This window comes from Abramis brama (genome assembly GCF_963993115.1).
Source record: "Abramis brama genome assembly, chromosome: 5".
NCBI lineage: Eukaryota > Metazoa > Chordata > Actinopteri > Cypriniformes > Leuciscidae > Abramis > Abramis brama.
Genome location: NC_139967.1, coordinates 1,405,001 through 1,430,899, shown reverse-complemented (window position 1 = coordinate 1,430,899; position 25,899 = coordinate 1,405,001). Strand labels below are relative to the sequence as shown.

The 25,899-nt window shown below is 37.0% G+C and overlaps 1 protein-coding gene across 6 annotated transcripts in view; it reads left to right on the top strand.

The window, feature by feature from the left end:
* fubp3 (far upstream element (FUSE) binding protein 3) overlaps positions 1–24,148 on the top strand; it is a 37,354-nt gene extending 13,206 nt beyond the window's left edge. The window contains exons 7-20 of one of the 6 annotated variants that reach the window (XM_084113695.1): positions 197–359; positions 1,259–1,357; positions 2,923–3,024; positions 3,501–3,603; positions 5,359–5,459; positions 6,382–6,523; positions 11,726–11,886; positions 12,222–12,295; positions 13,275–13,351; positions 14,097–14,165; positions 15,504–15,578; positions 15,658–15,729; positions 21,631–21,755; positions 22,643–24,148. In XM_084113695.1, coding sequence (XP_083969821.1) covers positions 197–359; positions 1,259–1,357; positions 2,923–3,024; positions 3,501–3,603; positions 5,359–5,459; positions 6,382–6,523; positions 11,726–11,886; positions 12,222–12,295; positions 13,275–13,351; positions 14,097–14,165; positions 15,504–15,578; positions 15,658–15,729; positions 21,631–21,755; positions 22,643–22,651 — 1,372 coding nt within the window. In that variant the 3' untranslated portion in view covers positions 22,652–24,148. Of the gene's footprint in view, positions 1–196; positions 360–1,258; positions 1,358–2,922; positions 3,025–3,485; positions 3,604–5,358; positions 5,460–6,381; positions 6,524–11,725; positions 11,887–12,221; positions 12,296–13,274; positions 13,352–14,096; positions 14,166–15,503; positions 15,579–15,657; positions 15,730–21,630; positions 21,756–22,642 lie in introns of all 6 variants that reach the window. The other 5 variants (XM_084113694.1, XM_084113697.1, XM_084113696.1 and 2 more) reach the window with 5 other exon arrangements.
* The last annotated feature ends 1,751 nt before the right edge of the window (positions 24,149–25,899 follow it).

Below are 25,899 nucleotides of genomic sequence, written 5' to 3'. Positions count from 1 at the left end.
TTTATTAATCAAAATACACTAAATATACACTAATATATATTTTTTTATCATATGTTAATTTTAATTTTTTTGTATAATATGACTTGTGTTTGTTTGCTTGCTTGATTTTATTGTATTTATGATATTTGTATTTTTGTAATTGAGTTTTTGCCATGATAATAGTTAATAATAAGTAACTCTCTCTGTCGTCGGTCAGGCAAGCGAAGAGGTTGTTGGGGCAGATCGTGGACCGGTGTCGGAACGGGCCGGGCTTCCACAGTCAGATGGACGGGAACAGCGCCGTCCAGGAGATCCTGATCCCGGCCAGTAAAGTCGGCCTGGTCATCGGGAAAGGAGGCGACACCATCAAACAACTTCAGGTTGGGTGGAAATTACGCCATGGTTCAGATTACACGATTTAGGCCCGATCCGTTTGACGTGGGGTGTAGTGGGGAAAACGGGCGTCGGGACGCAAGATTTGATCGTTTCATCTCGTATAGTGTGTTTCCAGCACTCAATCCGTGTCAGGCGTCCCACGACTCTTTAACCCTCTGATCCGTGATGCCCACTACACTTTAAAAGCTTTTTTTTTTACATTTCAGGTTGTTACATCCTTACCCATAATTCCATACCCCTGTCCTCTTGTTTTTTTGTATTCAATGACAACATAAAATCAAAATGGCTAAAAGTGGTGATTTACTACTATTTTCTGTTGCGATACAGAGATGTGGAGCTCCCTCAAAATACATAATTTTGTGGAAATAGAGGAGAGAAATATCTTAATTTTCTATTTAAAAAACTATTAAATATTCTGTCTCCATTTATTTTTTTAAACATTTTTATATATTTTTTAAATTGTATATTTTTAAACAAGCTATGTTAGATCACACAACATAATTGTGGGGGGAAAAATGCTTAATCTTTATATTTATATATTTTTTTCCCTTCCAGATTTAATAATTCATGTATCAGAGGGTTAAAAGAATTTGTTAAAAAAATAATAAAATAAACTATTGGTAAAGCGTATTAAATCATTTTTATTTTTTCCTAAATTTTCCTAAAAAATTTTTTACTCTGATTTAATGGTTAAATTTAAATGTTAGTAATCAAATTTTTCCCAAATTATGTTTTCTGTTTGAATTTTTCTAGATTAAATTTTAATGATTAATGCTCCTGAAGTTCAACATGTACAGGAACATTTTCCCCCATGAGTTTTGTATTATACATTTATATCAAATTATGTAGTTAAGCAATTAAATACAATAAATTGTGCCCACAGGAGAGGACAGGAGTGAAGATGATCATGATTCAGGACGACCCGATGCCCACTGGATCAGACAAACCCTTGAGAATCACTGGAGACCCTTATAAAGTTCAGGTTCGTCTCTTTAATAACATTAAGGCCCCGATATACTTGCATGTAATCGAAGAATGAACTGGTGTGGCGTCATTTCAAACTAAATCGGGCCAAAACGAAGTGTGTTCGAAGTTCTTAAAGTTTCTAAAACCTTTAACTGCCATTGGTTGGTGGTGGTGATGATGTAACAGGTGGGTGTGGCTATGAGGCTCCGCCTTTGATTTGGAAATCTACTTTTCTTCTTTTCAATCCGTCGAAGTCAGACGTATGGGATTAAATTGTCGGCCAAAAGTATTGCGGGCACTGATAAGAAAACAATTTAAAAATTTAAAAACATGTAAAACGTATACCGCACAAAATTGGTATTCGGATAATTTTGCATTTGTTTTTCAATGTCATGGATTTAAAAATAAGGGAGAATTATTATTTTTTTTAAGTACTTAAAAAAAAAAAAAAGCTTGAATCAAAACTACACATTTAAAAATATATTGTACAGAACTGAAACATGAATTATGTTTTCCTTGAATATATTACTATATTAATATATTAGTTTTGTGCTCTGACATTTTCTGCACATACTCTTGTTTCAATATATTTTTACATGTATGTTAATTTATTATTCATCCTTATTTTTTTGTAGAGATGCACAATATCGGTATCGGACGATATATGTTAATTTTTAATGTTTTCTTTCTGATATCTTAAAGCTGTTAAATAATGTATATCCTTGGGTTTAGACACTTCAGTTGCGCACTGTTTGTCATGATGGTTATGAATTGCTTGAACTATGATTGGAATCCCTTCAAAAAAGGAAATAATTGTAAAATTTACTCTGGTTTAAACTAGGTTACTGTATATGTGTGATTTATGTTGAAGTGTTTGGGACTTGTTTTTGTAATCAGGCTCTCAAAAAGCATCTAAACGTTTTGATTTAGATTTATCGGCCAAAATATCGGTTATTGGTTTCAAATAGAGTTATCGTATCGGCCAAAATATCGGTTATCGGTTTCAAATAGTTATCGTATTGGCCTAAATATCGGTTTCAAATAGAGTTATCGTATTGGCCTAAATATCGGTTTCAAATAGAGTTATCGGTATCGGCCAAAATATCGGTTATCGGTTTCAAATAGAGTTATCGGTATCGGCCAAAATATCGGTATCGGCCAAAATATCGGTTATCGGTTTCAAATAGAGTTATCGTATTGGCCTAAATATCGGTTTCAAATAGAGTTATCGGTATCGGCCAAAATATCGGTTATCGGTTTCAAATAGAGTTATCGGTATCGGCCAAAATATCGGTATCGGCCAAAATATCGGTTATCGGTTTCAAATAGAGTTATCGTATTGGCCTAAATATCGGTTTCAAATAGAGTTATCGGTATCGGCCAAAATATCGGTTATCGGTTTCAAATAGAGTTATCGTATCGGCCAAAATGTTGATATCGGTGCATCATCAGGATGTTCGCTGCAAAGGCATTTCTAACTTATTTTAACCCCTAAACGAATGAAAGAGTATATCGGGATCTTTACAGTCACAGATCCACAGTCATGTTGATGATGTCTGACTCTGCGTGTGTTTTGTACAGCAAGCGCGGGAGCTGGTCGTTGAGATCATCAGGGAAAAGGATCAGGGAGATTTCAGGAGCGGCCGCAGTGACTTCGGATCCAGGCTGGGAAGCAGCATCGATGTAAGACGTGTTCAGCTCCTGAGCTCCAACACTGCAAAAAATGCTTTTCTTCGTATTTTTGTCTTGTTTCCCGTCCAAATATCTAAAGATTCTTAAGTCAAGAAGCATTTACTAGATAAGTCTTGTTTCCTGATAAAAAGATACATTTAAGTGAGTTTTTGCTTAAAACAAGCAAAATGATCTGCCAATGGGGCAAGAAAAAAAATCTTGTTTTCCATTTGAAATAATGGAAGAAAAAAATTCTTACCCCATTGGCAGATAATTTTGCTTGTTTTAAGCAAAAACTTGCTTAATTTTATTTATTTATTATCAGAAAACAAGATAGAATTTCTTATGTCATTTTACTCATCTAGTAAATGATATCTGGACTGGAAACAAGACAAAAATACGAGTAAGAAAAGCATTTTTTGCAGTTAAGACATTTTGATCTTGAGAATAAGCCAGAAATAATTCATTATTAGGTTTTGCACACACAGGTTGCAGTGCCCAGGTTTGCCGTTGGAATCGTCATTGGCAGAAACGGTGAGATGATCAAGAAGATTCAGAATGATGCGGGTGTCAGGATCCAGTTTAAGCCAGGTCAGTGTTCACTAACATTTCATTTAAAGAGGACCTATTATGTTTTTTTTTTAAATGTTCATCTTTCTTTAGTGTGATTAATGTTGTTGTTTGAGCATTAAAAAGCTCTGAGTTCTTCTCTATATCAGTGTCAGTGTTTCTGAACTCCCTGAAACGCCTCCATTGTAGTCTTGAGTTTCTTCCGGGAACGAACACGTCACAATATTCCTCATAATAATTCATACGCAGAATAAAGGGGCGGGGCCTGGTTGAGTTAGTTAGTAGTGTGTTAAACTGGTGGTTATGGAAAGGGGCGGGGCATTTCCCAAACACACTCGAAGCGCTCGACCAATCACAAAACACTGCTCCAGCCGACCAATCAGAGCACAGTGTGCTTTTCAGAAGGAGGGGCTTCATAGAGACAGGAAGTAAACAGAGCGTTACTGACAGACTGGGAAGAGAGGAGCCGCAACAATGGAGAATATGAGGAAAATAATCAACATTCAAGCAGGAAAACCTGTTCTAGTAGAGTGCACAAAAACAAAATTTATTTGTAAATTTGAGCATAATATGGCCTCTTTAATCTTCCTTTTGGATGTGTTTCCAACATTAGCATACATGAAATATGCTTATCGGTATAAAGTCTGGTTCATATTGCATCTTATTCTGTCCATAGACAAAAAAATTGCGAAACTTTCACTACTCCAGCAAATGCTGAGGTATCTTGGCTGAGGAGTGTTTTACCTTGAAATGGATTTGTTACACGTTTTACAACACAAGATCCAAAGCAGATTTACAAAGAATAGAACAGTGCGAGATCTATTACGAGATTTAAATGTTGATCAGTTTTATTCTATAAATTAATTTAAATATCGGTTGGTTTTGTTCTATAAATTTAAATATCGGTTGGTTTTGTGCTATTAAGAGATTTAAATATCGGTCGGTTTTGCTTTATTCATTTAAATATCGGTCTGTTTCGTTCTAATTAATTCAAATATCGATCAGTTTGTTCTATTAATTAATTTAAATATCGGTCTGTTTGGTTCTATTAAGAGATTTAAATGTCGCAAACACTTGATCATCAAACACATTGATCTTGCGCTGCAATGTTTGTGTACCACAGTGCCGAATTTCAAGACTAAAGGCCGGTTTACTTCAAGAACAATAACTATTACTAAATCTATTATAATAGAGAAGTCCAAAGATTCAAGATCCAAAGCAGATTTAAAAAGAACAGAACGGCAGTGAAACTGAAATCTGTAAGATCATTTAAAAGGGAACAAGCTAATGCAACTGAGTTTGTGGATCATTATGCAGTTTTACTGCTTTTTTCCCATTCTTACCATTACTTTCACACATCCTATTTTACGAATAGCAGTTTTATTATATTTTTATTCATATTTTGAATAATTTTAGTTCAGGATTTTCAACTAATATTTATTTTTAAAATTTATTTCAGTGAACATAATGTTTAACAGCTTCAGTTTTAGTTACTGTATCTCCTCCTGTGTGGTTTACCTGTCTCTGTTTGGGGATGTTGGAGAACTCCGGTTAGGGCATGTTGGGACACACTTGATCACACAAATCTCTTAAGACCCGTGGAGGCCCAGCAGGGATCATTGAAGCGTTAAGAAGTTTACAAGGATTAATATACTGTTCTCTCACATGTTTACACTGTTTACAATCCAATGAATATTCACATGCACCTGAGCAGTTCATTTGAGAATGCCTGTTGAATTCATTCAGTTACTGAATTGTTATTTAAATGTGTTTCAGATGATGGGATCAGTCCCGACCGGATCGCACAGGTCATGGGTCAGCCTGACCGATGTCAACACGCCGTTCACCTCATCAATGATCTGGTCCAAACAGCACAGGTACATCCAGATCTTCAGGAATTATAGCCCGTTTGTTGTACTTCATGATTCTAGTCAAGTCAGCTTTATTTCTATAGCGTATTATACAATCCAGACGGTTTCAAAGCAGTAATAAACAGGATAATGACAGAATCAATGTAAACTTCATCAAATATGAGCTCATCATTCAGTTCTAGACTCAAGTGCAAGTATCTCTTAATCCCAAAGTGTTTTTAATTAAGTTTTAGACTCTGGTTAAGTTAGTCAGTATAGGGTTATTTTTAGCTTTTAGTTAGGGCTGCCCGCTAATAGTCGACTAGAAGAGGTTCGGTCCACCAACATTTTGTTAGTCGCAGAAAAAAACACGCAGGCTGTGACGAACAGATTGTTAACGCTAGGAAATCCAAACATTCGCCTATTATTCACTGACCTCAAATATGTCTTATCACTTTAACCATGTTAGTAGCAACTTTACAAGTCTGCTCGCTCTAATGCTAACCTAGATAAATTTGCGCTATTATTAGGCGCACATTCAAGTTTTTGGAGTTACTGTCATTTTTGGTCATACTGATAATAGTAATGCAAACTGTAAAGGGTCTACTTTCATTTTTGTAAACTCACAACAACAAAACGTTGTGCTTTTGTAGGATAATGAAAACCAACAGTATGCGCTTTCTGCCGTCTCGGTCTCAGTGAACTTGAGCGTCACAATAACGAACCGAAACTCAGCGTATACTTGCCTCACAGACATGATAAATATATCTATAGAAAGCTTAACATGTCTACTTTTTAAATTAACCAATTCAAATGGAAAATAAATATTCTCAGATTATGTAATAAGTCTAATGAGCCCTACTTTTAGTTCATGTCCACATGACCAATTCTGGATGTTTTGTGTGGCTCGTGTTTTATTTAGTTTCTCCTCTGTTTGTTTGTCGCTCAGGAGCGTGATGGTTTCGGAGGTCCGGTTGGACCCAGAGGTCGTGGCAGAGGTCGTGGTGATTGGAATATGGGAACTCCTGGAGGCTTGCAGGAGGTCACCTACACAATACCGGCGGATAAGTGTGGACTTGTGATCGGGAAAGGTTAGAACTAGACCATGTGCTGATATATTATACAGTTTTACAATATGTAAGGGATAATCCATGGCTAACTAGCCATGGGTTATCCCGCTTATACCATGGTCAATTGCCAGCATTGGCAAGTTAAAGCTGTTATTGATGTTTTCAGTGGGAGATGAGAGATGTGTGAATTACCTGCGTTTGCGCTAAAAATGTAAATATCGGTTGGTTTTGTTCTAATTAATTTAAATATTGGTCGGTGTTGTTTTATTAAGAGATTTAAATATCAGTCTGTTTTTTTTAAGAGATTTAAATATCGGTCGGTTTTGTTATATTAATTTAAATATCAGTCCATTTTGTTCTAATTTAAATATCGGTCGGTTTTGTTTTATTAAGAAATTTAAATATCAGTCTGTTTTTTTTTTTATTAAGAGATTTAAATATCGGTCGGTTTTGTTATATTCATTTAAATATCGGTCGGTTTTGTTATATTCATTTAAATATCGGTCCATTTTGTTCTAATTAATTTAAACATTGGTCGGTTTTGTTCTATAAAAAGATTTAAATATCGGTCGGTGTTGTTCTATAAAGAGATTTAAATATCGGTTGTTTTGTTCTATAAAGAGATTTAAATATCGGTCTGTGTTGTTCTATAAAGAGATTTAAATATCGGTCGGTGTTGTTCTATAAAGAGATTTAAATATCGGTTGTTTTGTTCTATAAAGAGATTTAAATATCGGTCTGTGTTCTATAAAGAGATTTAAATATCGGTCGGTGTTGTTCTATAAAGAGATTTAAACATCGGTTGTTTTGTTCTATAAAGAGATTTAAACATCGGTCGGTGTTCTATAAAGAGATTTAAATATTGTTGTTTTTGTTCTATAAAGAGATTTAAATATCTGTCGGTGTTCTATAAAGAGATTTAAATATCGGTTGTTTTGTTCTATAAAGAGATTTAAATATCTGTCGGTGTTCTATAAAGAGATTTAAATATCGGTTGTTTTGTTCTATAAAGAGATTTAAATATCGGTCGGTGTTCTATAAAGAGATTTAAATATTGTTGTTTTTGTTCTATTAATAAATTTAAATATCGGTCAGTTTTGTTTTAAGAGATTTAAATATCGGTCAGTTTTGTTCTATTAAGAGATTTAAATATCGTTGTTTTTGTTCTATTAATAAATTTAAATATCGGTCAGTTTTGTTTTAAGTGTTTTAAATATCGGTCGGTTTTGTTCTATTAATAGCTTTAAATGTCACAAACAATTGATTATATTAAGCGCAGTAATGTTCGTGTACCACAGTGCCAAGCTTCAAGAGTAAAGGCCCGTTCGCTTCAAGGACAATAACTATAACTACATCTATTATAATAGAGAAGTCCGCCCCACAACTATGATAACGAGGAACAATATCGTTAGAATCAGTTTCAGAACGATTGTTTTCAGCTGATGAACAAATACATTGACAGCCAATCAGAATCCACTCACCTCTAAAGCTCTTGAGCATTTAAAGCGACAGATAACAAAACTAGGAAGCATTGGTTGTAAAGTTGTTTTATAATTGCATTGTAATGAGAGTACTGAATAATAACACGCATCATTTAGAAAACATAGTGGAATAAATTGAGTCGGTGAAAATTATACTTTCCTCAAAACTCATCCTGTCAGATGCACGTTTGTCAGAAACATCACTTTGTATACCCTTATAAGTGCTCACTCTGTAGGGACCCTTTAAGCTCTTTATTAGACTACTATGGTGTAAAACATCTTCTAGGTGGTCTTAAAACTGCCATTCATCCGATGAGTGACGTTCTGTTCACTGGCAAATGAATGGTTCACCACTTCCATTTAATTTAAATATCAGTCGGTTTTGTTCTAATTGATACATTTAAATATGGGTAGGTTTTGTTCTATTGTGAGATTTAAATGTTAAACAAACTAATAAAAATGACAAAAAATACTTGCTTTTCACTAAAATTTAAAATGAAAACCAAAAAATATAAAAGTGAAGTCTACAAACCATAATAGCATCATCAAATGTTGGATTGTGGGTAATATTTATTGCTTGATTCTCGACTATGTTTTGATGTAGTAATATTCCAGTTTTTAAAAATTTTGTTTTGAATTTGGCAATTCAGTTATGAATCTCAGATTGTCAGAATCACTAATGGATTATTAATGCGATCCCTTTGGGTTTGGTTATATATGCAGGTCATTTTAATGTGTAAATGTAATTTATCTGTCAACATTTGTCATCAAATCTCCTCAAGATGAAGCATTGTCTCGTTCCTTTAGATGCATTTTATCATTAACGTCAACAAACCTCAATGCAAAATCATGAAAAGGTCGTTTACTGCCATCTAATGCATTAATTATGTGATTTGCGTTTCTCAAACCCAACTCTGAGCTCATTGTTGATCAGCTTTGTTAGACTCTCTCTTCGGTGTGAGTCGAAGACCACCAGCAGCTTTAACCAGTCCCTCCGTCCATGAACCCGACGCTCGGCTCTTTATCTGACTGCGGAGCTCATAATGGCTTCATTAATGCAGGAGTTAAATTTGTTTGACAATAGCTTAATGTCCCGTCTCAGTCCATCGGAGGCAAAGAGAGGAGGAGTGTTTTAGATGGGCGTTTTCAGCCGGGGTCAACCGGGGTCACGCCGCATAGATGCGTCTCCAACAAGTGAACAAATGTTCAGACATCACTGTGTTTCCCTTTACCAGGCTTTTCTGTGTTCGTACACAATCCCGAGGCCCCTCGTGTTCCCTCCAGCAGATGATTCAAAGAGGCGTCATGTTGCTCGACTTTATTTTTTTTGGAAAAATTGTAAAATTAATTTTAGATTAATTTCACAAATTTTACTAGATTAGTAATAAAAAATGTGTAAATAAATTACATGAGAAAATTATTTAAATTCTATCTGCATCTTCACACAGACCAGTATTATATTTTTATATTTCGATCATTTTTAATGTTTGGTTTTCATGTTAATTTTAGTTACATTTTTAGTAATTTCGTTATGTGCTTTTGTCATTTGTTTTTTTTCTTAATATTGCCATTTAGTTTCATTTCATTTTTTTATATATATTTATATATATATATATATATATATATATATATATATATATATATATATATATATATAAATATAAATATAAATATATATATATATATATATATATATATATATATATATATATAAATAAATATAAATAAATCAATCAATCACTGGTTAATTATATATATATATATATATATATATATATATATATATATATAAATATAAATCAATCAATCACTGGTTAATTATTTTAGTGCTTAAACTTAATTTTATTAGTTTATTGCAAATGCAACATTTCTAATTTTCTTTTAACTAATAATTGTTTTATTTCAGCTTTATATCAATTAACAAATGTTTTTTATATATTATATTAACCCTGGCACTACGCAGAGAATACACATTTTTATGCAGTCAACAAATGCACATTTCAGAAGATCTGAATTCTCCAATTTTTGCAAGAAAATTAAATGTTATACATTTATATTCAAAGACTTTTTTTAAAGTCCCCCTGTACTCAATAATTTTATCCCTTAAAACTCATCTTTGATCAGTAAAATGTAATTAAAAAATTTTTTCCTTGAAAAAAAAAAACTTAATGCCTTAAATAGGGCTGTGACGAGATCTCGCGAGATTAAAACGCGACGAGATTTCTCGTCGAGGTAAAACTTTGTCTCGTGAGTTGTTGTGATGTCAGCGTGATGGAGCGTGATGGAGCGTGAGGGTGAAATTAGTATTGAAGATGCCCCTGCCACTTTTAAATCATTTGTGTGCCGGGCCAATCACACACACACTCCGCGCACACACACACACACACTCTCACTGTCCCTCGCTCACTCACTCACTCACTCGCGCGCACACACACACTCACTCGCGCGCGCTCACGCACACTCACTGTTGCTCGCACTCTCACTCACTCGCGCACACTCACTCTCGCTCACACTCAACCCGTCATGGAGGACCGTTAAAATTAAACATGCTAGTCTTTCTGTCGTGATGTCCTGAAGCATCGCAGACGCGTAGGTTGTCGCCCACTATGACACACTATACGAAATGAAACGATCGAATCTTGCGTCCCGACGCCCGTTGTCCTTTACGAATCTCCACGAAACGGATCGTGCCAAAATCGCGCTAAAATAGTGTAATCTGAACCAGGCAGGTAATAAACATTTGACCTATCGCGCAAAGAACCTATTAAAGCACTAAGACATGGGAACAGTATAGCTAACATTCACATATCACAAGTCATATCGACATCGCAATATTAAACAATGTTATTGCACATCGCAGCTTTTCCTCATATTGTGCAGCCCTGCCCAAAGGTCTCAACTGCTGCCAGAAATCGTCGACATGCTTATATTCTTGAAAAAGAACATGACCATAATCTTAGTCTGTTCTGTGTAGTTAATTTATCTCTTTTTCATGCTTGAAGAAAAAAATTGTTTCTGTTTGAACTTGTAGTTTTGAGAGAGCAGTAGGCTACTTTGATTATGGATGCACACTTACTGTTTGCATTTAAAGTGTTGTTTCAGTTATTTATATTTATTTTATTTATACTGTTTTATTTTTTTTATGTTCGATTTGTGGAAAGGAGTTCGATTTCTCATGTGAAATCGTACAGGGGAGAAGCCAGACGGTAGAGTTTATAGCAAAACATTTTGCAGTGTTTGCATGTCCTTTACTGCATAGAATTCATTAAAATAGAAGTAAAATAACATTCATTACAAGTTGATTTTCAGTTGAATAAAAGACTATTTTCCATTCATATATTTCATCATTGAGGATTTCTTAAAAATTGTGTAAAAATCTCGTCTTGTCTCGTTCTCGTGAACCCAATCTCGTGTCTCGTCTCGTGGAGTAAGCGTCTCGTCACACCCCTAGCCTTTATATATCTTGGCTGTAACTCGACACTCTCGCCTCATTTAGTATGCGTGGTTCTATGAATATGCAAATGAGCCCCGCCTCCACTCACTCAGCTCAGAGATCCACTGGTTGACGATCACACGTTGATCTGATTGGTTACAAGGTAGTTTGTGACGTCAGAAACACCAGCGATTTCAAAGCGTGTTTTTGAGACTGTCTTTGGTTCACTGCAGTTTTAAAGAGAAAATACTCAGCAATGGAGTCGACTTATGAACTTACACATGGTGTGTGTGTGTGTGTTCTGCTCAGGTGGAGAGACCATCAAGAACATCAACCAGCAGTCCGGCGCTCATGTGGAGCTGCAGAGAAACCCTCCTCCCAACACCGATCCCAACGTCAGGATCTTCTCCATCCGCGGGTCTCCTCAGCAGATGGAGATGGCCCGACAGCTGATCGACGAGAAGATCGGGGTGAGCGGTCCTAATACACGCGCTCTATCGGTGATGCAGTGGGTGTAAAATTCACATTAGCGTTTAAAAGTTTGGGGTCGTGAGAGTTTAAAAGAGACTCTTCTGGAGGGTTGGGAATCGATAATCCAGGCCAGGAATGGGATACTTGTGTCTGATGATGGTGATGATGATGGTGATCAGATGAGTGTGTGTTCAGTGTGTCTGATGATCAGACGAGTGTGTGTTCAGACGAGTGTGTGTTCAGTGTGTCTGATGATCAGACGAGTGTGTGTTCAGTGTGTCTGATGATCAGACGAGTGTGTGTTCAGTGTGTCTGATGATTCTCTTCTTCTCAGGCGTCTGGAATGGGAGGAAACAGCAGCTTTGGACTCAGTCCTTTCACTCAAGGACCAGCGACTCCTCATCAGAAGTGAGTGACGACTTCCCTTCTTTCCTCCTTTCCTTTCTTCCCTTCTTTCATTTCTTTTCCTTTCTTCCCTTCTTTCCTTTCCTTTCTTCCCTTCTTTCATTTCTTTTCCTTTCTTCCCTTCTTTCCTTTCCTTTCTTCCCTTCTTTCATTTCTTTTCCTTTCTTCCCTTCTTTCCTCCTTTCTTTCCTCCTTTCCTCCTTTCTTCCCTTCTTTCCTCCTTTCTTTCCTCCTTTCCTCCTTCCCTTCCCTTCTTTCCTTTCTTTCCTTCTTTCCTTTCCTTTCTTCCCTTCTTTCATTTCTTTTCCTTTCTTCCCTTCTTTCCTCCTTTCTTTCCTCCTTTCCTCCTTCCCTTCCCTTCTTTCCTTTCTTTCCTTCTTCCCTTCTTTCCTTCTTTCGTTTCTTCCCTTCTTTTCTCCTTTTCTTCCCTTCTTTCATTTCTTTTCCTTTCTTCCCTTCTTTCCTTTCCTCCTTTTTTTCCTTTCTTTCCTCCTTTCCTTTCCTTTCTTCCCTTCTTTCCTCCTTTCCTCCTTCCCTTCCCTTCTTTCCTTTCTTTCCTTCCCTTCTTTCGTTTCTTCCCTTCTTTTCTCCTTTTCTTCCCTTCTTTCATTTATTTTCCTTTCTTCCCTTCTTTCCTTTCCTTTTCTCCTTTTTTTCCTTTCTTTCCTCCTTTCCTTTCCTTTCTTCCCTTCTTTCCTTTTCTTTCTTCCTTCTTTCCCTCCCTTTTTTCCTTCCTTCCTTCCTCTCTTCCCTCCTTTCTGTCGGTGAGTTGATCCTGCCCCAGAGCTTCTTCAGTCGAACAGGATCTGGTTTGCTTGTTGTGAGTTCCTCAAAGCTAGAGAAACCTCGAGTCTCACACGCTGGTCTAGTTCTTCATCAGAAGCGTTCACATGACTCTCCACATCACTTCCGTGTGCAGCAGTGTGTTTCAGACCAGACTCTGTGTGTGTGTGTTTAACCTGCGAGGTGTTGTTTTGTTCAGTGGTCCGCAGACGTTCATGACCGGCGGATGGGGAACCACATATCAGACATGGCAACCCCAGAGCCAACAGGATCCCAGTGAGTTTCACATCTCCACAGCCTCCTCTCAGCCAGTGCTCATTCACACAGCAAGTTCTGCTCTAGGTTTAGTCATGGTCTTTTGACTTAAATGCCATTTAGTTTTAGTCATATTTTGTCATCTGAACTGTTTTAGACGACGAAATATAAGATATTAATCTCTAAATCTACAGTATATTTAGTCGACGAAAATCGAATGGGTTTATTAGTTCAATATTAATGCATTCATTTCGAATTTCTCTAAAGTTTCCAAACGCATTATATACTTCCGGAGAAACATCTATAATTAACCTGTTAATATGAATGATTTTAAAGTTTGAACATGCAATAGAGACACAGGTTTAATTGCTGTGACATGAAACATTAAAACGAAACAAAACCACTTCTCCTACAGTACAACACGATCTTTTCAATGAATGATATATGCATTCTTTATCTAACGACTTGCATACATCATTCTTTATTATTTCAAGCAGACATTTATTTGTATAAATTAATTGTAATTAATCCTTATTAAAGCTAATAATCGCACAATTACAATTTCAAGGGAATAATTGACAATTATGATTTTTGTCATAATCGTGCAGCCCTAGTTTTAGTCACTCAAAGCTGGATTTTATTTAGTTCTCGTCTCGTTTTCGCCTGTCAAAAAAAAATTTGTTGACAAATAATGACAAATAATAATAATAACGAAATAACCACAGTTCTGAGGACCGTCAGATTCATTTAATTCTGGTCATTACAGGTCATAATGGATCTCAGACCGGCCAGATGGACTATTCCAAAGCGTGGGAGCAGTATTATAAAAAGCTAGGCAAGTACCTCTGAAACACTTTCACTGTGTCTCTTCTGTGTGAACATCATCACAGGGACTCGCTTGAGAGGTTTTATTTGCCCGACTAACAGTTTTCCGGCTCCGTCATATTATTTTCTGCCACTTTTGAATGGACTGAAATACTGTTGTTGTTTGACAGCAGATGAGCGTGTAGTTGCGCACTAAAAGAGGATCCATGATCCATTTACAGTGTTACAAACTGTAAAAATGCTCTTAAAATGATTAATAAAAACTTTATTATAAAAAAAGCACATTTCCACTAACCCTAAATTCGGCAACTTGTAGTTCTAAACACGGGTAAAACACCTGTGAAAAATCAATAGGGAAAATTCATTCATATTAACATGTTTACGTTGGGCCGTATTGTTATGGACTTTTCTGTGTTATATTTTACAGTGATTTGATTGGGTCCGTAATTGCTCTTTGCACTTCAATTGTCATTGGTTTTGGGGGGGGGGATCGAATCTATATACTGTATTTATCAGAGAAATTGTGATACAAAATGTGATTTAAAAAAAAAAGGGCTGTGCAATTTGGCTGAAAAAAGTGTTTATATATCAGTATGGCTTTATTTTTATTAATAAAAATATAAAAATTGTTAAACAAAACAAGTTATTACTATATATTTTTTTATTAATATAATTTAGTTTAAATTATTTTTTTCTTTATCTTAACTTTATTAAATAAAATGTTTTATTTTACAGAGAAATATTACAATAGTAAAAAAATTTATAAAATAAAATATAATATTAATTACAACTGTAAAATTACAATAGTAATTGTACTGTATTTATCAGAGAAATTGCGATTGTGGTACAAAATGCTCAATTTGGTGGAAAAAAGTTATTTATATATCAGTATTTTTTACTAATTAAAATAGTTAAATAAAACAAAATATGGAGTTTATTTTTATTTAAATGATATATATTTTAAAATTAAAGTTTATTTCATTTAAATTATTTTTAATAATTTAATTTAAATAAAAATAAATTCCATATTTTATTTTATTTAACTTTTTTTATTAGTAAAAAAAATACTGATATATAAATTACTTTTTAAAATATTTATCTGTAAAAAAAAAATTTGTATTTAAAAAATATATTATAATAATTTAATTTTACATTACAACTGTAAAACTACAATAGTAATATTTTTGTCTTAATTTCCTCATTTTCAAGCGTTAAACCATCAGACTCTTATTTTGGCGTAAAACCGCAAGCGTCTCTTTTGCTGATCAGCGCTTTTCATTCTAAGTTTATAAGATTATAAAGTTCTACGATGTTTGGCGCATGTTAAAGCAACTCACACTCACCTCAGATGCGGACGAAGCTGCGGATGAATCGAGACGCTCTGAGACGCTGGAAACACTGGCGGATCATGAGCTGCTCACATGTAAATCAACACAGTGCTGCGCTTCACTCTCAAACACACAGCGTGTGTGTTCCTCAGAGTAACTGTGTTTTCTGTGCAGGTCAACAGAACCAAGGCCAGAGCAGCGGATCCGACTACAGCAAAGCATGGGAGGAGTATTACAAGAAACAGAGTAAGACCATCTGACCTCCGCGGGGTTATTAGAACCTTTACTTTACGTCAGGGGTAACGCACATCGAGCCGGTTATCTCAGAATAAACCCCTTCTGGTGTGAGTGTGTGTGTTATCTCAGAATAAACCCCTTTAGCTGTGAGTATATGTGTGTGTGTGTGTGTGTGTGTGTTATCTCAGAATAAACCCCTTCAGGTGTGAGTGTGTGTGTGTGTGTGTGTGTGTTATCTCAGAATAAACCCCTTTAGCTGTGAGTATATGTGTGTGTGTGTGTGTGTGTGTGTGTGTTATCTCAGAATAAACCCCTTTAGCTGTGAGTATATGTGTGTGTGTGTGTTATCTCAGAATAAACCCCTTCAGGTGTGAGTGTGTGTGTGTGTGTTATCTCAGAATAAACCACATCAGGTCTTCCTTCAGCCTGAAGGGGGTTTATTCTGAGAACACACACACGCGCACACACACACATGCTCACTCACACCTAAAGGGGTTTATTCTGAGATAACACACACACACACATATACTCACAGCTAAAGGGGTTTATTCTGAGATAACACACACACACACACTCACAGCTAAAGGGGTTTATTCTGAGATAACACACACACACACACTCACACCTGAAGGGGTTTATTCTGAGATAAACACACACACACACACTCTCACTCACACCTGAAGGGGTTTATTCTGAGATCACACACACACACACATATACTCACAGCTAAAGGGGTTTATTCTGAGATAACACACACACACACACACACACTCTCACTCACTCACACCTGAAGGGGTTTACTCTGAGATAACACACACACACACACACACACACATATATTCACACCTGAAGGGGTTTATTCTGAGATAACACACACACACATATATTCACACCTGAAGGGGTTTATTCTGAGATAACACACACACACACACACACACACATATATTCACACCTGAAGGGGTTTATTCTGAGATAACACACACACACATATATTCACACCTGAAGGGGTTTATTCTGAGATAACACACACACACACACACACACACATATATTCACACCTGAAGGGGTTTATTCTGAGATAACACACACACACACACACACACACATATATTCACACCTAAAGGGGTTTATTCTGAGATAACACACACACTCACACCTAAAGGGGTTTATTCTGAGATAACACACACACTCACACCTAAAGGGGTTTATTCTGAGATAACACACACACTCACACCTAAAGGGGTTTATTCTGAGATAACACACACACTCACACCTAAAGGGGTTTATTCTGAGATATCACACACACACACACACACACACTCACACCAGAAGGGGTTTATTCTGAGATAAAACACACTCACTCACACCTAAAGGGGTTTATTCTGAGATAACACACACACACACACACACACACACACACTCACTCACACCTGAAGGGGTTTATTCTGAGATAAAAAAACACACACACATATACTCACAGCTAAAGGGGTTTATTCTGAGATAACACACACACACACTCACTCACACCTAAAGGGGTTTATTCTGAGATCACACACACACACACACATATATACTCACAGCTAAAGGGGTTTATTCTGAGATAACACACACACACACACTCACTCACACCTGAAGGGGTTTATTCTGAGATAAAAAAACACACACACATATACTCACAGCTAAAGGGGTTTATTCTGAGATAACACACACACACACTCACTCACACCTAAAGGGGTTTATTCTGAGATCACACACACACACACACATATATACTCACAGCTAAAGGGGTTTATTCTGAGATAACACACACACACACACACACACTCACTCACACCTGAAGGGGTTTATTCTGAGATCACACACACACACACACATATATACTCACAGCTAAAGGGGTTTATTCTGAGATAACACACACACACACACACACACTCACTCACACCTGAAGGGGTTTATTCTGAGATAAAAAAAACACACACACATATACTCACAGCTAAAGGGGTTTATTCTGAGATAACACACACACACACACACTCACACCTGAAGGGGTTTATTCTGAGATAACACACACACACACACACACATACTCACACCTAAAGGGGTTTATTCTGAGATAACACACACACACTCACTCACACCTGAAGGGGTTTATTCTGAGATAACACACACACACACACACACATACTCACACCTAAAGGGGTTTATTCTGAGATAACACACACACACACACACACACACACACTCACACCTGAAGGGGTTTATTCTGAGATAACACACACACACACACACACATCTCACAGCTAAAGGGGTTTATTCTGAGATAACACACACACTCACTCACACCTGAAGGGGTTTATTCTGAGATAACACACACACACACACACACATACTCACACCTAAAGGGGTTTATTCTGAGATAACACACACACACACACACACTCACACCTGAAGGGGTTTATTCTGAGATAACACACACACACACACACATCTCACAGCTAAAGGGGTTTATTCTGAGATAACACACACACACACACACTCACTCACACCTGAAGGGGTTTATTCTGAGATAACACACACACACACACACATACTCACACCTAAAGGGGTTTATTCTGAGATAACACACACACACACACACACACACTCACTCACACCTGAAGGGGTTTATTCTGAGATAACACACACACACACACACATCTCACAGCTAAAGGGGTTTATTCTGAGATAACACACACACACTCTCACTCACTCACACCTGAAGGGGTTTACTCTGAGATAACACACACACACACACACACACATATATACTCACACCTGAAGGGGTTTATTCTGAGATAACACACACACACACTCACTCACACCTGAAGGGGTTTATTCTGCGATAACACACACACACACACTCACTCACACCTAAAGGGGTTTATTCTGCGATAACACACACACTCACACCTAAAGGGGTTTATTCTGAGATAACACACACACACTCACTCACACCTGAAGGGGTTTATTCTGAGATAACACACACACTCACACCTAAAGGGGTTTATTCTGAGATAACACACACACACATACTCACACCTAAAGGGGTTTATTCTGAGATAACACACACACACACACACACTCACTCACACCTGAAGGGGTTTATTCTGAGATAACACACACACACACACACATCTCACAGCTAAAGGGGTTTATTCTGAGATAACACACACACACACACACTCACTCACACCTAAAGGGGTTTATTCTGAGATAACACACACACACACACACACATACTCACACCTAAAGGGGTTTATTCTGAGATAACACACACACACTCACTCACACCTGAAGGGGTTTATTCTGAGATAACACACACACACACACACACACACACATACTCACACCTAAAGGGGTTTATTCTGAGATAACACACACACACACACACACTCACACCTGAAGGGGTTTATTCTGAGATAACACACACACACACACACACACACACATCTCACAGCTAAAGGGGTTTATTCTGAGATAACACACACACTCACTCACACCTGAAGGGGTTTATTCTGAGATAACACACACACACACACACATACTCACACCTAAAGGGGTTTATTCTGAGATAACACACACACACACACACACACTCACTCACACCTGAAGGGGTTTATTCTGAGATAACACACACACACACACACATCTCACAGCTAAAGGGGTTTATTCTGAGATAACACACACACACACACTCACTCACACCTAAAGGGGTTTATTCTGCGATAACACACACACACTCACTCACACCTAAAGGGGTTTATTCTGAGATAACACACACACACACACACATCTCACAGCTAAAGGGGTTTATTCTGCGATAACACACACACACTCACTCACACCTGAAGGGGTTTATTCTGAGATAACACACACACACACATCTCACAGCTAAAGGGGTTTATTCTGCGATAACACACACACACACACTCACTCACACCTAAAGGGGTTTATTCTGCGATAACACACACACACTCACTCACACCTAAAGGGGTTTATTCTGCGATAACACACACACTCACACCTAAAGGGGTTTATTCTGAGATAACACACACACACTCACTCACACCTGAAGGGGTTTATTCTGAGATAACACACACACACACACACATACTCACACCTAAAGGGGTTTATTCTGAGATAACACACACACACACACACACACACTCACTCACACCTGAAGGGGTTTATTCTGAGATAACACACACACACACACACATCTCACAGCTAAAGGGGTTTATTCTGAGATAACACACACACACACACACACTCACTCACACCTGAAGGGGTTTATTCTGAGATAAAACACACACACACACACTCTCACTCACTCACACCTGAAGGGGTTTACTCTGAGATAACACACACACACACACACACACACACACACACACACACATATATATACTCACACCTGAAGGGGTTTATTCTGAGATAACACACACACACTCACTCACACCTGAAGGGGTTTATTCTGCGATAACACACACACACTCACTCACACCTAAAGGGGTTTATTCTGCGATAACACACACACTCACACCTAAAGGGGTTTACTCTGAGATAACACACACACACACACACACACTCACTCACACCTAAAGGGGTTTATTCTGCGATAACACACACACACTCACTCACACCTAAAGGGGTTTATTCTGCGATAACACACACACTCACACCTAAAGGGGTTTACTCTGAGATAACACACACACACACACACACATATACTCACACCTGAAGGGGTTTATTCTGAGATAACACACACACACACTCACTCACACCTGAAGGGGTTTATTCTGAGATAACACACACACACTCACTCACACCTGAAGGGGTTTATTCTGAGATAACACACACACACTCACTCACACCTGAAGGGGTTTATTCTGAGATAACACACACACACATACTCACACCTGAAGGGGTTTATTCTGAGATAACACACACACTCACACCTAAAGGGGTTTATTCTGAGATAACACACACACTCACACCTAAAGGGGTTTACTCTGAGATAACACACACACACACACACACACATATACTCACACCTGAAGGGGTTTATTCTGAGATAACACACACACACTCACTCACACCTGAAGGGGTTTATTCTGAGATAACACACACACTCACTCACACCTGAAGGGGTTTATTCTGAGATAACACACACACACATACTCACACCTAAAGGGGTTTATTCTGAGATAACACACACACACATACTCACACCTAAAGGGGTTTATTCTGAGATAACACCACACACACATACTCACACCTGAAGGGGTTTATTCTGAGATAACACACACACACATACTCACACCTAAAGGGGTTTATTCTGAGATAACACACACACACACACACACACACACACACATACTCACACCTAAAGAGGTTTATTCTGAGATAACACACACACTCACACCTAAAGGGGTTTATTCTGAGATAACACACACACACACTCACACCTAAAGGGGTTTATTCTGAGATAACACACACACACATACTTACACCTAAAGGGGTTTATTCTGAGATAAAACACACACACACACTCACACCTAAAGGGGTTTATTCTGAGATAACACACACACACACCTGAAGGGGTTTATTCTGAGATAACACACACACACACACACACACACACCTGAAGGGGTTTATTCTGAGATAACACACACACACACACACACACCTGAAGGGGTTTATTCTGAGATAACACACACACACACCTGAAGGGGTTTATTCTGAGATAACACACACACACACACACCTGAAGGGGTTTAGGAAAGCGGATCATCAATTAAATATTGTTGATTGAGTGTAGCTGAATGTCAGTGTTCTCATCCTTGTGTGTGTGTGTGTGTGTGTGTGTAGCTCAGGGAGCCGGTCCTGGTTCTCAGCAGAGTTCTCCTCCAGATTACAGCGCCGCCTGGGTGGAGTATTACAGACAGCAGGGGGCGTATTACAACCAGGGACAAACACAGGCTCCCGGCCTCCCGGTAAACACACACACACACTTAAATATACCACAGTAGAGATTTATCATGAGATGTGGATCAGCTTATACACTGCCGGTCAAAATCTTGGAATTATTTGAACATTAAAAGAAGTCTCTTCTGCTCACCAAGGCTGCATTTATTTGATCAAAAATACAGTAAAAATTGTGAAAAAATATTATAATGTAAAACATCAGTTTTCTATGTAAATATACAGTAAAGTGTAATTTATTCCTGTGATCAAAGCTGAATTTTCAGCATCATTACTCCAGTCTTCAGTGTCACATGATCCTTCAGAAATCACTCTAATATGATGATTTTCCGGAAACATGACACAATATCATTCAAAAGTTTGGGCTCTATGAATTTTTTTTTTTTTTTTTTTAAAGAAATCAATACTTCTATTCATCAAGGTCAAAAGTGATCAAAAGTGACATTTTATAATGTTACAAAAGATTATACATCAAATAAATGCTGTTCTTTTGTTCTATTCATCAAAAAATCCTGAGAAATTCAAATATATCACAGTTTCCACAAAAAAATGAACCGTTTTCAACACTGATAATAATCATAAATGTTTCTTGATCATCAAATCATCATATTAGAGTGATTTCTGAAGGATCATGTGACACTGAAGACTGGAGTAATGATGCTGAAAATTCACAGGAATAAATTGCACTTTATATTCACATAGAGAACAGATGATTTACATTATAATATTTTTTCACAATTTTTACTGTATTTTCGATCATATAAACGCATCCTCGGTGAGCAGAAGAGACTCATTTCAAACACGCGACTAAATCTGAATGATTCGGATCTGCTGTCCTCCAGTGAGTGTGTGTGTATGACTCTGACGGTGTGTGTGTGTGTCTCCTCTCGTCCCGCAGGATCATTAAAGCGGACGACTGCGGACCCTTTAGTTGAAGATTTTTGAATCACTGCGAGGAGGAAACAGACCTTTTGTAACAGAGGTTTCTAGATTTGCAACGCCTTGAAGACTTTTACTTTTTTTCTTAGTGAGAAACACTAGCTGTAGAATGACTTATATGATTTAAAAAGAGAACTATTTCTAAATCAGGACATCAAATTGTTACTAAATCCTTGTGTACACACACCATTTATTCGAATGGGCAATTTCCGGGATCCTTTTTGGACCGAGTTTCCGAGTTGGTTTGTTTTCTATTCTTCCTTTTTAATTCGACGATATATATATATTCAGATGTATATCGCCAAAACGAACCCCGGAGTTGCGGCATTTCATTGATCGCGCAATATATAATCTCTTATTTTTCTAGTTCTGTTGCAATAAAATGATCGTGGGCTTAGCAGTCTTGAATACGTTATCGTTTAGTTTTGTCATGCAATGTTTTAAGAATGTGTACAAAATGTTTTTTCTCTTTTTTTTTTTTTCTTTTACATAAAGCATTTTAATTCAGTGCGATGAATAAGAACTGTGATGTTTTTGTTACAGAAATATATGCTTTTGTTACACGAAAAACGGCGAATGGCAGTCGGTTCCTGATGATGTAATTCCTCATGTACTTTGTATTCTGTTTTCATTGTCATTTTATTGTACTCTGGTTGAAAAAGGTGCAATATCTTATTTCAGTTTTTCTTTTTTTCTTTTTTTTGAAACAAAGATGGATTTCTCTAATATTTTGACAGACGTTTAACTTGTAGATCTTATAGAGGTTTTTTTTAGACGTATGCAAATGTAACGGATAATTTTTTATTACAGTGATTTGACGGGGAAAGGGTGGTTGTTTTTTGCCTTTTGCTCTCTTGTAAAACTATGTATGTATGCTCAGATACTTGACTAAATACTTTATTTAAAAATATATATAATTAAATCAAAGACTTTTTTTGTCCTGTGTTTTACAGGAAAACTGTCCCTGTTTTTCTGTTCTGTTTTCATACTGAAATTTGTCAAAGATTGTGAATGTGTAATTTGAAATTTGATGTTGCATCTTGCTGACAGATGAGACGTTTTATGTAAACTTGTTCTGTAAACTTGGACTTTAAAGCGTTCAAGACTGCTAAGCCTCTGAGAGCCTACCTGTGTATTAATTAATTGTAGTTTTTTATATTGGAAGTATTGGAAGATCAAAGTTGTTGTCTTATTTGGTACCGGCGGTCTCTCCGAAACCCCTCATCCATCCCAGTACACACTGTGGACTCCTGTACAGTCCCGATCCAGTAACCTTTTTAATTCTGTTTTTCCTTTCTACTCTGTGTGATCTAATATATGTATGATTGACTAGTTACAAATTGATCTAGTATTAACTTCATTGCTTAATGAAAAGGGATATTATAATTTCGAAATGTTTAATTTTAGTGTTTCTTTTCTTCCTCATGTGTACAGGTAACCATGTATTAAAATGATTGAAAGACGACGTCTATTTTTGTGCTTTTCTTCGCTCGGCGTCATCCTCCATCTCCCAGGTTTACACACACACACACACACACACACACACACACACACACACACACACACACACACACACACACACACACGGAGACCCACCTGCCCTTCCTCTGCAGATAATGTGGTAATAATTTGAACCATGCATTTGTCAAATAATTTCATATTTGTTCATTCGGTGACATTACAATAAGGTCTCAATTGTTAACACTATTTAGCCGCTAGCGGTTAAAAAAACAAAACCATGCATTTTGCAGAAAAACATTGTTTTGGTTGTGCTTGGTTGTACTAATATGTGACCCTGCACCACAAAACCAGTCACATGGGTCATTTTTTTAAAATTGAGATTTATACACTGAATAAATAAGCTTTCCATTGATGTATGGTTTATGATAGGACAATATTTGGCTGAGATACAATTATTGTAAATCTGGAATCTGAGGGTGCAAAAAAATTTAAACATTGAGAAAATCGTCTTTAAAGTTGTTCATTTATGTTGGCGATTGTGCTGCATTCACTCACAAAAATGCATGTTTTATATATTTACGGAAGGAAATTTACAAAATATCTTCATGGAACATGATCTTTACTGAATATCCTCATGATTATTGGCATAAAAGAAAAATCGATAATTTTGACCCGTACAATGTATTGTTGGCTATTGCCACAGATAAACCTGTGTGACATGTGACTGGTTTTGTGATCCAGGGTCACATGGTTCTTCTGCAAATAAAACATTCACTAGATATTAATAAACACCATGAGTAATAAAAAACAGCATCTCTGTGTCACTTTTGCAAATTCTCATCTCTTAAAGCCAAGCTAATGTTGATTCTTGTTTTATTACGAGCTCTGTCTCGTTCTCTGTTCTCCAGCAGACTCTCTTATGGTCATAATAATCACATTCGTGTTGGTAATAATCACAAGATTTAAAATAAGTCTCTGATGTCCCCAGAGTGTGTGTGAACTTTTAGCTCAAAATACCCCACAGATATTTTTATATAGCATGTTAAAATTGTCACTTTTTGAGGGTGAGCAAAAACACACTGTTTTTGTGTGTCCCTTTAAATGCAAATGAGCTGCTGCTCCCGGCACAGAGGGTAGAGTTTCAAGAGCTCGTGTCCTGAAATTTTCAAAAACTTTTTTGTTTGTTCAAATTTATGTCCTTAAAAAGCGATTTCTTTAAAAGCAAATATCTCCCTTTGCTTTGAACGTTGAGCGTTGTAACTTTGCAGATGTTGTTTATGCTCAGACAGCAACATTACACACTAACTAAAGCTAGAAAAGTGAAATCATGATCAACCACCCCTTTAAAGCCAAGCTAATGTTGATTCTTGTTTTATTACGAGCTCGTTCTCTGTTCTCCAGCAGACTCTCTTATGTTCGCCGTTTGTTTCACTTGTAATCAAAATTATTCAACACTCATTTCAAATCCGGTTTATTGGCAAAATTAACAGACTTTCAACTGTTTGCAATGAACTAATCAAATAAAAGTTATTGAAATGGCTTAACACAAATGTGGAAATGCAACTTTTTATGACTTCTGCAGTCTCAAAGTTATTCTCCCCCCATAGACCCCCCCACAGCCGCACAGATCTGCAGAACAGCCGTCGTCTCACTGATCAAGGGCTTCATGAGTCGCACCAGGTGTGCTTGAGCTAGAACACATGACACATCTGAACCCGACAGGTTTGTTGAGCGTCAGAGTCAAAAGATGATCCA